The sequence below is a fragment of the Coprinopsis cinerea genome (genome assembly GCF_000182895.1).
Source record: "Coprinopsis cinerea okayama7#130 chromosome 7 map unlocalized cont3.7, whole genome shotgun sequence".
NCBI classification, from domain to species: domain Eukaryota; kingdom Fungi; phylum Basidiomycota; class Agaricomycetes; order Agaricales; family Psathyrellaceae; genus Coprinopsis; species Coprinopsis cinerea.
The window spans coordinates 1,645,101-1,658,048 of NW_003307538.1; the positions used below are offsets into that span (position 1 = coordinate 1,645,101).

The following is a 12,948-nucleotide window of genomic DNA, read 5'->3' on the forward strand; positions in this document are numbered from 1 at the left end:
TTACTTGACAAGCGGCAGTGCACTTCAAGGAGTGGGTGGGGTATATATGTAAGCAAGATGTAGTGCAACAGGTAGAAATGTGCGAGTCCTTCCGTGAAACGATGGCAGTACTAAAATGCAAAGTGATGTCCAGTGTCTTTATATGTGAAACAGATAAAGCGACTGCGTCAGGCCGCCAAAAGCGAGAAGCGGTAGGATATGTAACAAGGGGTCCCCAATGAGTTATTGAATAGTACATTTCCCGTCGCTGCAACTTTCGGAATGCCTCGCCACGGCTTCGTCGATATCGGTGGCCAAAACGCCATCGGCAATCGTTTCTCCACATTTATAGCAAAAATGGCTGATGGGGAAAGTTAGCAACATTGAATGGAGGGCAGGCCGTCTACACTCACAATCGACATCCAGGTGTCGTACACTGGCCAGGCATTGTCAGATAGCCGTAAACATGGGAAGGGGAATGAAGAGCTCACCTCGAGGTGATTACTTGTCCTAGCCGGACGTCTGATCCTAGTGTCACACCCTAAGAGGACAGATGCAGATTAGAGAGCGGATTCAAGAGGTTGAGCAACATACCAGGGCAGAACCGCCATCCCTTCGGGTCGAACAGTCGTTCTCTCTTGGAAGTAACACACCGATGGGGAGTGCTCCGTTTCGTTTCCTTGTGACAAGTCTTGCACCACTGGTATTGGCAAAGCAACCCCCTTGGACAATGGAGTCGGGTGCTGGATCGATAGTTTTCCGGGCTCATAACTCCTGCGGAATGGCATCTGAGAAAGCGTCAGAGAGCGTCGCGACAGAGGAACATCAAGAGATCCTACTTCAAGCAAGAATAAGTGACAGAACCCCGTGAGTCTCGTTCCAGTCGCAGGTACCGTTCCTCCTCGTGCCCTAGATCAACATCCCTAAGCAAGTCCAAGTCAGCGCCTACGAGACTGATATCAGTGCGGTTACTCTCGGTGAGAAAGAGTGCACTCACGGCCCAGGTCAACAACGCCATAGAGTCCACACGCTGGGCATAACAGGGGATATGTAGACTCTTCCATTTTCACCAAAAGGTGGCGTCGAACACAATCCTTGCAGAACGAATGGGTGCAACCTAGGAAATGGAACCGGTTCCCTTCGACAGGGACGACGCCAAAGCAGTGTTCGCAAGTAAATGTCTCTTCCCCTCTCCTGACTTCACGTGGCGAGTGATTGGTCGCTGTTGCTTCAATGGGTGTCGAAGGCCCACAACCAGGGCTAGACCCATCGTATGTTGTAGGTTGCTGCGAAGGCCCTTCCTGGAGTGTCGTGGAGGATAGCACACCGAATTCCGATTGAACAAGATGGTCGTCCTGGGTAGGCTTGTTCAATGGGAACGTAAGCGATTTAGCAATAAGACCCAGCTGCCAGCTGAACTCGTCCCGAACTGGCTTCTGGAGTTGAACATTGGCTCGAGTTAAAGTTTGCACAGAGACATTGGAAGTGTTATTGTCATCAGCCTTCTTCGCACCTAGCAGGCCATTGGCGGATGAGTCAGGAGGCTGCAGGGGAGTCAGCATTTCGGAACCCGAAGCAAGGTTTTGAAGTGCCAACTGCCAACCAATATCCTTCTTCAAGATGTTGGAACTTCTTGGCGCCACAGAATTTGGAGTTCTTGATTTCGTTTCTGTCGGTTTGACCCCGTTTGCTGCGCCGTTAGCGGGAGGGCTGGGGGAATTCTTCGGTTCCTTGGAAGGTAGTGGTTTCTCTTGTACTGTTTTCCCTTTGGGTTCCTCTTGCGCTGTCTTCCTTTTGGACGGGTCATCCTCCACGATGGTATAAGGTAGATTCAATCTTTGGTTCTGCAAGGCCATCTGCCATCCGAATTCACTATGTAACCGTTGCTTCGACACCCGATTGCGGATATGATTTCCCTTCTTGCTGTCTTCCATGGTTGGTTGAGATTTGGGTGGGGTGGAGTGAGCTGGGGGTTCTACCCACTTGGGGTCTTTCGGCAGTGTGGGGTCGTCGGGGGATGGCGAAGGGATATGTCCATTCTGGAGCCCACTGTTATCGTCGGCGGAAACAATGTTTGAGGGCACAGAGTCGCTTGGGCGAATGTTGAGAGCCGTCCATAGCAGTGGGTTCGCACTACCATCAGCATTCGACTTGCCCTCGGAGGAGTGCTTTACCAGGGCCGTTACAAACGACGCGACAGCCCCAACGGACGGGTAAACAAAGCAAGACGAAACGGAGCGGATTTCCCATTCAGTCTCCCTGCTATGCATGTCGAAGAGAAGATGCGTCCAGTGGGTCTGGTTGTATCGGAGACGAATGTAGAGGATAGTCTCCTTTCCAAACCTGAGCAGTGTTGCGCCCATCGGGATGGAGTGCTGCATCTCCCAGTTCAGGCTACGCGGTATTGAATGTAAACGCCGGTTCAAGTGATGGAAGCAATGGAGAAAGGACATACGAAGCACTAGCAATGGCCAGAATCTCTTCAAAGGTCGGTTCGAAAGGAACTGCGGGTAGGACTTCGAGGGAGGCATCCGTGAATAGCTTCTCCCAGTCTTCTCCCCATGGTGATTCTGGCAACTCCTTCCAATCGTCCAAGGACACGCAATTCTTCGAGAATAAGCGTGTCAGATATGATCATGAAACCAAGCTTAGTTCACTTACGGTTCGCATCTGGGGTGCTAACATTTCTCGTAAAAACCCTCTGAGCCATTTGTACGCGTCTGACCCCGCTTCCTGGAGTTGATTTGGTTCCCTGAGCCTCTTCTCAAGCTTGAAGACTTCGAACGCGGTCTTCAGGGACAAGAGCCAACAAGCACCGACAGTCGATGTGTCTCCAGACGCATCGTGACTCGAGCCTTCGTTGCATGAACACTTGTCTTCCGGAAGCCAAACCGCGAAATACTGGACGTCGGGAGCAGGATCTGAAGCTTCCACCGCTGCGACGCGCCATTTCGATATATGGTGAATCAAATCCTTGACTTCGTTGTCGTCTTGTTCGCGAGAACCCATGTTCGACCTGCGGTTACGTCGTCAACGTTGTGGAGGCCGCAGCACGGCAAGCTTGTACACTGAGTGACCAGAGATGTATGGCTGGTAGAGACTCAGGAGGAGAGGATGGTGTGGAGACACCGGCAGGGTCAAAAGAACACCGCCGACTTGCAGCAAGTGAATACGGTCAATTCAGGGCAGAGCCAGGGTTGGGAAGCGCTCGTGACAAACATCGGGGCTGTGGACATGAGGCTATATAAAAGGGACGCCGCTAGCAAGAAAGCACAGCAGTTTCGGAGCCTTTCCAAGTCCCCTCTTTGTTATTAAGTGTTTGTTGCCACGCGACGGTATGTGCGGAACTAGTCGATTCGACGAGGTGTTTATAGATTTCAAGCGTAACTACATGGTACATGCGAGACGAGATAGCGAAAGACAGAGCGAGAGGGACAATAGTAGTACAGAATCGAGATGCAGGTGTGGCTAGTGTAACAATTGCTGGGAAGGAATACAAATGTGTTTTACAGGGTTTGGTCAGTGGTGTTCACAAAACTACAGAAAGCGAAAGGTAGATGCAGACGGAAACGAGATGTCAAAATGAGCATTGTCAAGGTCAAGTTAAAGAGTCGAGCTTTCCAGATGTTGATCCAAAGAGCGTGGAACGAAGGTAGTAGCGAGTGGCTTTGGTGCTGGGTATCAGTCGGGTATTGGTCAATTTCGATGTTTCCGTCAACCGGGTTCACTGAATCGTGCACTTCCACTTCCTCTCAAATTGTCGACATCCGTTGTTATAATGAAGCGTCACCTCCTCACCAACGTTCCGGCCTGTCGCCGAAGTGACGATATGTTTTCCGCACTTATAACAGAAGTGGCTGTCAGGGGTATATCACTGCACTGCTTCTCGTCACAACAAAGGCCACTTACGTGTGACACCCTGGGGCAACGCACGCCATATGATTACAGCCCGAGTCTTTCAGGACAGGCATCGTACAGCCTATAGACGACGATCGACACGCGTTGTAAGCGGAAAGTCGAAAGCGGAGATCAATGCTGGACTCACCAGGACAGTACCTCCATCCTTTTTTCTTCATGAGCTTCTCGAAGCCGTCGCCCTTACATGAATGCTTGCCCTTGGAACCCGAAAGTGCCTTCGAGCAAAACTTGCACCATTTGTTGAGACAGTCCGAAAGAGGACAATTGAGGGTTTTGGCGAGGAGATAGTCTTTGCGAGAAACCCAGTTCGAGTTGAAGCACCTGCTAAAATGTCAGGAAACAACAGTCGACGGTAGAAATTGGACGTCGCATACTTGGGGCATTCTATTTTGACAGAGTGCTGCAGAATCTGGAGTTCCTGGAACTTGTCCGAGCATTCCCGTGGGAGGTGAAGTCGGTCGAGAACAAAGTAAGTGACGTCTAGAAGGAACGTTAAGATTAGACCCGAGAAACCAATAAAGGATGAGAAGGGAGATAAACTCACTGCCTGGGTCCGATATACCTCGGTCAAGCAAGCAGACAGGACATTCAATCGGATAACGACCATTGTCCAGGAAGCTCTGTACATGACCTCTCAGACACTCTTTACAAAACCTGTGGTCGCACCCTGACAGCTGGATACCGGAAGTAATGGAGAAGGTGTCGAAACAGACTGCGCACTCGAAGGAGAACTTGATACCAATGTCCGAGGAAGGCGACTGGGATATCAATTTCATCTGATCCAATAGGGACTGCCAGGGCTCAGATACACGGGGGCCTCTAGAAGGAGGCGAGAGAGGCAAAGGAGGAAGTGGATGAGTGTTAGGGGTTTCAGAATTCGAGCTTGAGTTTGAGCTCGACGATGTCGATACTGGGGAGCTTCCACTGTAAGACGCTCTGCCGGTACTGCTTGGCCCTACGTCAGGTGTCAAAAGATGGTTCCAAAGGTTGACGTAGTCGATGCTTGAGCTTAACGCTTCCTCGTGTGTACAGAGGAAGGACTCGCGCAGCATCTGCTCATTCTGAAAGGTTGATATCCTGTGGTAGCTGTCCTTGGCGCTGAGAAGATGGGCCATAAAGTAGTCAGCAGCATGGTGAGTTGGAGGATTGTCGAGTCCCGTGACGTCATGGGGCGCGGGGCTGTCGAGGAGGCAATTAAGGAACGTCGCGGTCGTGATACGCGATGTACTCAGCATGAAGCTAGGTCCGTTGGGACGGTCACTTCGTCGATGGGGATCGAAAACGATAAACAAGTCCTGATCCAAAGAAGGAAGCGAGAGCTTCACGCAGACCACGCTTTGGGAGAACTGGGTGATGACAGTCGAAGCAATCCGCCGCGCGTTGTCCTTGCATAATTGACTGTGGTCACACACACTGGATCAGAGGAGTTGCCAAGATGGACACGAGCGAAATGAAACGTACTCAAGGACAGAAATGACAGTCGAAGCAATCCGCCGCGCGTTGTCCTTGCATAATTGACTGTGGTCACACACACTGGATCAGAGGAGTTGCCAAGATGGACACGAGCGAAATGAAACGTACTCAAGGACAGAAAGTATGTTTTCATAAGACGTGAAACGCTCTATCCGATTCGATGAAAGGAACACTTGTTCGAACAGAGGTACGTCCAAGAGTTCCGAGGGGCCCATGCGGAGGGCGCCTTTTAAATGTTGACCAATGGAAACAATCCGCTTGAGACGCCGCACACAGCCCATGTCAGGTGTACATCAAAATGGATCTCGAACATGCCGAACACACCTGTACAGTCCGCTCAGCAAGGATATCGTCAAGAAGCCCTGAAGCCTCGTCCTCAAGCGACCTCGATTCCCTCCTGTATTCGCGTGCCCTGACCTGCTTTTCAAGGTCGAGGATCGTCCTCGCACAAAACATGGAAATAAGGGCGCAACTAGGCTGGCCACCTTCTCCCGCGTTTGACTCGTGCGGGGAAGCATTGCACGAGCACGACGGGCCGTCATAGGCGACAAGCTCAGGCCACGGATTGGAGAGCACGAGTTGTCGAAGAATCTCTTTGGTATCAATATCGGCGCTCTGCCAAATCGATTCACGTTGCTGCCGCTTGCTTTCTGCGATGCTAGTTGGCGAGAGAGGCGGCGTTACTTCGAGGTCGAGCTCCATGTCGCGTCGGAGCAGTGGCTCGCCAGGACGACTAAGAATGGAGGAAAACGGAGGAGGGCGGGGTGGCAGGAACAGGAAGGCTGCCAAAGGGAGGCGTAATTAGGGCTGGATATGGCCGGCGTTGATGTGATACCTCCCACGGGCTAATAAAAATCAATTAAGGGTGTGTATGTGCACCTCCTGACATAACCCTCTTTCCCCAGAGTCACAGCCTCTGATAAGCCCTTCTGCGTCCTTCGCACCCAATCTGACCCCTCTCTGGATTCCTATTGCCAACGCCGACGATCGTCCCCTACAGACTTTATCACTTGCCTGTAGCAACGATGCATCAGGAGGAATTCACAATCGTTGGACCGTATGGCAGTCGAGCCGAGTATGCATATCGAGCTGTAACCCGATTTTGACTGACGGTGATTGTGACGACACTGGATTGGCACTGCTCGTTATTTGCAGCGTCACCTGCTCGAAGATTGGTGTAACTGGGACCCATGGTATCACAGCCAAGTGTTACCTGAAAATCGATTACTGCTGTAAATTGGGTGATGAGATGAAAAATAAAACTGGAATGATTCATACCTTAACTTGGAACTGTCTCTCCGGTGGTTCCAGAATCCAGACCATCAACAGTCCCTGTTTCTGACAAACTTCTTATGTCCCCCGAATCTCAAGGAGCAACATTTGAACAGAACTTGGAAATCATTGGCGACAGAACAGAGGCAAGGAAAGAAACAAGGAATTCTGAGGCCAGAATTTTCGACCAATCATTTGATTGTCTTGGCATTTCTTTGTTTGTTTTCCAGGAAATTGGAATACAGTGCCGAGGCGGAAGCTAACCGCCCAATGTCTTCACCTCCCACCGCCATCTCGATCTCTACCAGTGTCGAGGACGAGTCAGAAAAGGTAGTTTGTAGGCTGTGAGTTTTCACTCTTCTGAAGGATCTCCACTCGAATCTGAATTTACTGTCGTCAGATGTCGTAGACAGTTTGCGAAATATACTTGCCCTGCTTGCAATGTGCCCTATTGCTCTCTGACATGTTTTCGATCTGAGGTGGATTTCTAACCGTATGGTAGAAAATTCATAACTAAAGCTACTGTACAGGGACACTCACAATGTTCAGAACCCTTTTACAAGAAAGAGCTGGAAGCAGGGATCCGCGCGGAGCCGTCCAAGTCCAAGGAGGAGAGACTCAAGATGCTGGAGATGCTAAAGCGACTTGAAGAAGAGTCGGATGACCATGATGAAGATGAAGAGGAATCAGAGCTGGCACGACGGCTAGGGTCTGTGGATCTTGGTGAGCGCATTCGACAATAGCTGTGAACTATAACGTCCAACCGATTCCTAGATTCCGTCCCAGCCGACGAGCTCTGGTCAATGCTGTCTCCTGCCGAGAAGGACAAGTTCCTCAAGGCTGTAAACGATCCAAGTTCAGAGTTAGCCCAACAACTGCTTTCGCGGGAAGAGATTCAGATTCAGCAACCTTGGTGGACTCTGGAGAATGTTTATCCGCCTACCAAAATGGAGATCCCAGAAGGACTGTTGAAACCTGTATCCAATAGGCCATTATTGGCATACAACCTTTCAGCTATCGGGTTCGTAACCACGGCACTATTCCCCCGGCGTCTAATCTGACCGTCTTGGCAGCATCACTTATGCATTCATAGTTCGCCACCTTGGAGCCTCGACACTGTCTTCGTTGTCATCAGAAGATCCAGATTTCGTAGCCGCTCATGAAATGTTCTCGCAATTTCTTCCCTTTCTGGTGGACCGTAGATCTACACTGGTGTTCCCAAACCTAGGCGCCGTCACTGTCGATCTAGCTTCCCGGTTTGACACCGTATGTGTTTTTTCCCCTTATTTCCGTCTTCTTTGTTCTGATAACGCGACTGGGTTCAGAACGTGGTCTCGCCGGACCTGTTCTCAGCGCTACTCCAAGACGCATCTCAGCTGATGAGCCCTAAAAGCATCACACACGTTTCGACCTGTCCTTCGGATCTGCTGTCGCAACCGCATCAACTTCCCCTGCTGGTTTTATCGGACATGCACCAATTTGTGGCTACTGGACTCGCGAAACGCCGAATATCCCATTCGCTGAGGCACTTGGCCCACAAGCTCGTCTTCTACGCCGCACATGTGATCACGATGCCAACACCCATCCTCAGAGGCCTGGCACACGAACTCAAGCAAAAGAGTACGGCTTTTCGAGCCGATTCTAAGGCACAGAAACAGTTGAAGGCTGCGCTGGCTGTCACTAGTAGAGGACCACAACAGTCTAATGGCATCGAGGACCTCAATGGTGATTGAGCCATGTATGATGTATGTAACCCTAACCACCCGTCGTTGTCGTCGCTCCAGTGCCAATACAGTGGCAAGGGTTACAATGAATCGTGTAACTTGTCAAAACACGTGAGATATCCTTCATTCGTGTACAAGTCCCCAAGCTGATACGGTACTCTCCCTAAAGCTCCGCGTGTACACTGGTGGCAACACCTACAAATGCACTGAACTCGGTTTTGGAAATTCGTTTGCTTCCCTGACCATTGAGCCGACATATGGGCATTCACCGGAAAAACGCAGAAGTTGCGCGGGTCATTCGTACCCAATGGAGACCCTTCTTCAACAAGACTCGGAGTCAAGTGTCCCTTTCGTTTGTGAAGAAACTGTAATGCAATGTACAATAGCTGGTATGTAGTCACAATTCAGACCCTTAGGGTGCCGCGCCTCTGGATGGTTGGCCAGTTGGGACCGCGCGTGGATTTCCTGATTTGGTGTTTCGGAGGTATTGGATCATGGATGGAGTACCTCCTCGGTCATGGCGACTGGGCAAAGGATCCATCATAAAACCGCTGACCTCTGTTCACCCTTTTTCCAGGAGTTCTTCCCCTTCTTTTCCCGGTCGATACCTCTGAGCTCCGCTTCTTCCCTTCACCGTCGTCTTCTCCAGCCTCGGCCTCGACTCGAAAAAAAATGACTCTCGTTCGCCATTTTGCTCGACATGCCGGAGCCGTCGTCTGCGACGCCGCTGGCCACATCCTCCACGACGACCACGACCACGACCATGACCACGACCACGACCATGACCATGACCACGGCCATGGTGTGAATGACCTCATGGGCTTGCGCATCGCCGCTGTCTTCATCATTCTTGTCGGTTCGACTATCGGTGCCCTCTTCCCCATCCTCGCCCGTCGCACCAGGTGGCTCCGAGTACCCAAAAGCGTGTTCGAGTGCGCATCTACTCTCCTTATTTCCAGCGGGTTTCTCTGATTGCTCTCTGACACACAGCTTCGCAAAGTACTTTGGCTCGGGTATCATCGTGCGTTTCTCGCTTGTCCCCCCTTTTGACCTTTGCTAATGGCTTTATTTTAGATCGCCACCGCCTTCATCCATCTCCTTGCACCAGCACTTGGGAGCCTGGGATCCAATTGCCTATCGGAAGGATGGCATGTCTATGTACGTGGTTTGATCGTCATCTATCCTCGTGCCCTAGTCCTCATGTCCTTCCTAGCCGTACGCCCTGGCGATCTGCATGCTCAGCATTTTCTGCCTCTTCGTCACTGAGCTCATTGCCTTCCGATGGGGCACCGCCAAACTAGCACGCCTTGGCAAGGCACATGGTAAGGACCATTCCACCTTTCATATATCCAGTATCTATCACTCGTTCCTTAATGTCGTTGCTCGGGTCACTGACCGCTTATGTATTTTAGACACCCATGGACACGGCGTTGGAGCACACTCTGCTCACGGACCTGAGCCTGTCGTTGAAGAAAAGCCCGAGCTCAAGAAAGAGGGCAGCACCAGCGACCTTGAAACGGCAGACTCCCATGGCATCAAGGCCGACCAGAGCCCTCTTGCCCAAATCATCGGTGTTGGCATCCTCGAGTTTGGTGTTGTCTTGCATAGGTTCGCTTCCATCCGGATCTCTTGTTCAACTGTCGTTAATATTTTCTTGCCTAGTGTCTTGATTGGTCTCACTCTTGCCGTCGCGGAAGAGTTCAAAATCTTGTTCATTGTCATCCTATTCCACCGTGCGTCCGTTCTTCGATCACTACACAACAATCCCTCATTTCATTCTTAGAAACATTCGAGGGTCTCGGTATCGGCGCCCGCCTCGCCTACATGGAATTGGGACAAAAATACCGATGGGTTCCCTATGCCGGCGCTATCTTGTATGGGTTCACCACCCCTATTGGTATTGCTGCTGGTTTGGGTGCTCGGGCCACCTATGATCCCACAAGCGTGACTTCCATTATCGTTAACGGCGTCATGTACTCTGTTAGCGCGGGTATTCTGCTTTACACCGGCTTGGTAGAAGTGAGTTATTTCCCCACATTCTTGAAGCTTCTTTTCCTGATCGTGATACCCCCACCTAGCTTCTGGCACACGACTTCTTGTTCAGCAAGGAGATGATGACAGCATCGAACACCAAACTCGCTTCTGCGCTCGGTGCGATGGCCTTGGGTGCTGGTCTCATGGCTCTTCTTGGCAGATGGGCTTGAGCACTTCCAGCATCGTCTATTTATTTGCTACACATCTCCTATCACGTTCCGGATACCATTCGGTGACACCGACAGGACATGGCTGCTTCGCGACAAACATCTTTGTCCCGACAATGGTCCTTGTGCTCCTGCGGTGATCTCGAATTGGCGAACTTCGATGGTTCGCAAGGACTTGTGGTTCGCGGCTGCAACTCCAAGTAGCATGGACACGCCTTGACACGATTTTCCTCGCCTCCACCGACCATCATCCGAGATGGTTGGCTGGGCATTGACCTTCTGTAAACTTGTGGCCAAACGGTCATGTTCGGCCACGTCGGTAGTAGTAGTTCGCAGCAAGTAGTACATATGACATGCCTTCTATGCCCCAGCTTCTTGTATACTAGTTTTCACGGACCGAAAGGACATAGACATGCGCACTAGACCTTTGTAAATCAAAACACTATCAGTTCAGATAGCTTCTTTGTTACCCCTTGCCTTCTTCCTTGGAATTGCTCTGTCGTACCTTGGGAGTTTCCCCTTTGAAGAGGGCTTGGCATGTCCGACTCGTTCGATACACTCGGACGTTTAATCCGCATACCCTCCTGCACTTCATCTTTCAAGTTTCAAGATGTCACTTTTCAGGGGTCAGTTCATCGATAAACGCCGCATCTAAATTGATCAGTGTTTTGGTAACAGGAAAGTTGCGAACTTGCCGGCAACAGCGCTCCAGGAAATATGGTCATATATGGAAACGAGGACCTGGGCGCTTATCGCCTTGCGACGGACGAAAGGACTGGGCGTGTGCACACCAAGAAACATTTGAAGCCTAAGGCGAGCCATATCATCCCTACCACGGAAAGTCGCACTGGTAAGCCTTCAAGAACCGTGGATTAGGCTACAGCTTGTTCCTGTGAATTTCGTTGGTAACGATCCGAGGAGAGAAGAGTCTCTCAATAGCCATCCTTCATACTCCGGCAACAATATAATGAACTCACGACGATGGCGAGTTTGACTGTTAGGGTACATGTCAGCGATGACAGGTTGTGTGACGAACGATTCAAGGTTCCATGGACTCGTCGATCGCGATCTCGACAACTGTGACTGGCCTCCAAGCCCCGATGGCTGCGGCGGGCAAAAACCCGTCAGCCGGCAGTACTCCCAAATGTCGCGACAATGCCCGCTCTCGCTACTTCTGCACGTGGGGGACCTTTAATTGCAACCAGCGGCATCATGAGGCGGGTGGGTCGACGGTCACCGGGGACCTTTCAACTCATGTACGTTTTGAGGACATGTTCATTGCTGAATATAAAGTCATGTGAAGTATGAAGGCCATTCGGGCGCCATGGGGGACCAGTGACAGAGTAAGCGCCGGGTAAGCGCCCGAGCCCTCGGCCTGACGGTCGCTATAGTACGCTGCGACGGTGTTTTGAGTCTCCAAAGAGACCTTGGGCAATGGAGACTTCAGGTAATAAAGCAATCAGAGTGCAGTTCCCTATTAAACTGGCGAAGCTAGCGATCTGACTCGTATAGGTCTTCGTGATCGCCAGCGACCTTCGATCGGGAAAGCTCACTTTCGGGCACCCAGTACCCGAGCTGCTGGCCAACCGTCGCCGCAAAGTAAGAAAATATCGCTGCGAGGGTTAACCACAGCCTAACCAACGGCGCCAATGGCGGGATCAAAAGATTCATAAAGTCCTTAAGAGTCTCGTCTTTAATTTTCCTCTGCTAGAGCAGTCTTTGTTTAACCACGTACCGCGGTGTGATAGAAATCCTCCTGTCGCTGGATGTAGTAGAGATTGTTGACTTTTCGGAGTTCTACCCGCGAAACTAGCCTGATTGGTGTATACGGGAACGAGTCAGGCGTTGGGCACTGTGGATGCTGGGCTAGTGACATACCGTGCGGGTGCAGCTTGAACGGGTAGGAAGAATAGTCTAAACCATTGAGTCATATCGAGGTACAGTAGTTGTTGGGATGAGTCGAAGACTTGAAGAGATCCGTCAAAAAATACTTGGGGCGGCAGGCAGGTCAGCTCACCTACGCCGTTGACTTTCAGGGACACCCTCGGGGACAACATGCGGTACCACCTGCGCAGTCGCAACGTCAGCTCGCTTCAACGGATCCGGATGAGAAGCAAACTCACTGGTAGACCTTCAGGACAATGTCCCTCGAATTTGGCCCCGAATCCACACAACACACTGGATGCCTGAATGCGACATCCTGCGTCATATAGGTTTCCACTGCTCTCTTCTGCACCTCTGGGGACTGGCCAGTTGTCAAGTCGAGAACGACGCGTTCTATGTCGGTTTCCGGGTTTTCCATGGTTTATCCTTTGTCTTGGAAATAGTGAGAAGAAGATATTTGCCTCGTTCCCAGCTGCGTAATGCTTTGTACTTGGAGG

The 12,948-nt window shown here is 51.1% G+C and overlaps 6 protein-coding genes across 6 annotated transcripts; 3 read left to right on the forward strand and 3 right to left on the reverse strand.

The window, feature by feature from the left end:
• Positions 1 to 814: 814 nt before the first annotated feature.
• Positions 815 to 2,988, reverse strand: CC1G_01004 (hypothetical protein; the record flags this gene model as incomplete). Its single annotated transcript, XM_001831405.2, has 4 exons — positions 815 to 924; positions 977 to 2,373; positions 2,435 to 2,586; positions 2,641 to 2,988. 4 exons carry the CDS (start codon positions 2,986 to 2,988, stop codon positions 815 to 817), a joined length of 2,007 nt encoding a protein of 668 aa, XP_001831457.2.
• Positions 2,989 to 3,703: 715 nt separating this feature from the next.
• CC1G_08987 (hypothetical protein) lies at positions 3,704 to 6,072 on the reverse strand (the record flags this gene model as incomplete). The annotated part of the gene is made up of 8 exons (XM_001831406.2): positions 3,704 to 3,836; positions 3,889 to 3,958; positions 4,025 to 4,218; positions 4,272 to 4,377; positions 4,442 to 5,310; positions 5,359 to 5,430; positions 5,479 to 5,627; positions 5,695 to 6,072. 8 exons carry the CDS (start codon positions 6,070 to 6,072, stop codon positions 3,704 to 3,706), a joined length of 1,971 nt encoding a protein of 656 aa, XP_001831458.2.
• Positions 6,073 to 6,912: 840 nt separating this feature from the next.
• Positions 6,913 to 8,375, forward strand: CC1G_08988 (hypothetical protein; the record flags this gene model as incomplete). The annotated part of the gene is made up of 5 exons (XM_001831407.2): positions 6,913 to 6,972; positions 7,173 to 7,365; positions 7,417 to 7,663; positions 7,716 to 7,908; positions 7,968 to 8,375. The coding sequence occupies 5 exons, from the start codon at positions 6,913 to 6,915 to the stop codon at positions 8,373 to 8,375; spliced, it is 1,101 nt and encodes a 366-aa protein (XP_001831459.2).
• A 567-nt stretch (positions 8,376 to 8,942) lies between these two features.
• CC1G_08989 (zinc-regulated transporter 2) lies at positions 8,943 to 10,570 on the forward strand (the record flags this gene model as incomplete). Its single annotated transcript, XM_001831408.2, has 8 exons — positions 8,943 to 9,298; positions 9,357 to 9,387; positions 9,441 to 9,524; positions 9,580 to 9,688; positions 9,779 to 9,974; positions 10,029 to 10,099; positions 10,150 to 10,385; positions 10,445 to 10,570. Exons 1-8 carry the CDS (start codon positions 9,039 to 9,041, stop codon positions 10,568 to 10,570), a joined length of 1,113 nt encoding a protein of 370 aa, XP_001831460.1. The 5' UTR covers positions 8,943 to 9,038.
• A 300-nt stretch (positions 10,571 to 10,870) lies between these two features.
• On the forward strand, positions 10,871 to 11,762 carry CC1G_14843 (hypothetical protein; the record flags this gene model as incomplete). The annotated part of the gene is made up of 3 exons (XM_002910820.1): positions 10,871 to 10,882; positions 11,246 to 11,417; positions 11,569 to 11,762. 3 exons carry the CDS (start codon positions 10,871 to 10,873, stop codon positions 11,760 to 11,762), a joined length of 378 nt encoding a protein of 125 aa, XP_002910866.1.
• Positions 11,763 to 11,835: 73 nt separating this feature from the next.
• CC1G_08990 (hypothetical protein) lies at positions 11,836 to 12,947 on the reverse strand. Its single transcript, XM_001831409.2, has 5 exons — positions 12,691 to 12,947; positions 12,585 to 12,634; positions 12,446 to 12,533; positions 12,303 to 12,381; positions 11,836 to 12,244 (listed from the first exon to the last, which is right to left on the reverse strand). The coding sequence occupies exons 1-5, from the start codon at positions 12,867 to 12,869 to the stop codon at positions 12,059 to 12,061; spliced, it is 582 nt and encodes a 193-aa protein (XP_001831461.2). The 5' UTR covers positions 12,870 to 12,947; the 3' UTR covers positions 11,836 to 12,058.
• Between the last annotated feature and the right edge of the window lies 1 nt (position 12,948).

What these genes read in the sequence shown, in the direction of transcription:
- CC1G_08990 (XM_001831409.2), bottom strand. Translation starts at nt 12,869, where the DNA reads ATGGAAAACCCGGAAACCGACATAGAACGCGTCGTTCTCGACTTGACA. An exon ending in ATTGTCCTGAAGGTCTACCA is followed by an intron (nt 12,635 to 12,690) that starts GTGAGTTTGCTT and finishes GCGACTGCGCAG; the next exon opens with GTGGTACCGCATGTTGTCCC. An exon ending in AGGATTTCTATCACACCGCG is followed by an intron (nt 12,245 to 12,302) that starts GTACGTGGTTAA and finishes GAGACTCTTAAG; the next exon opens with GACTTTATGAATCTTTTGAT.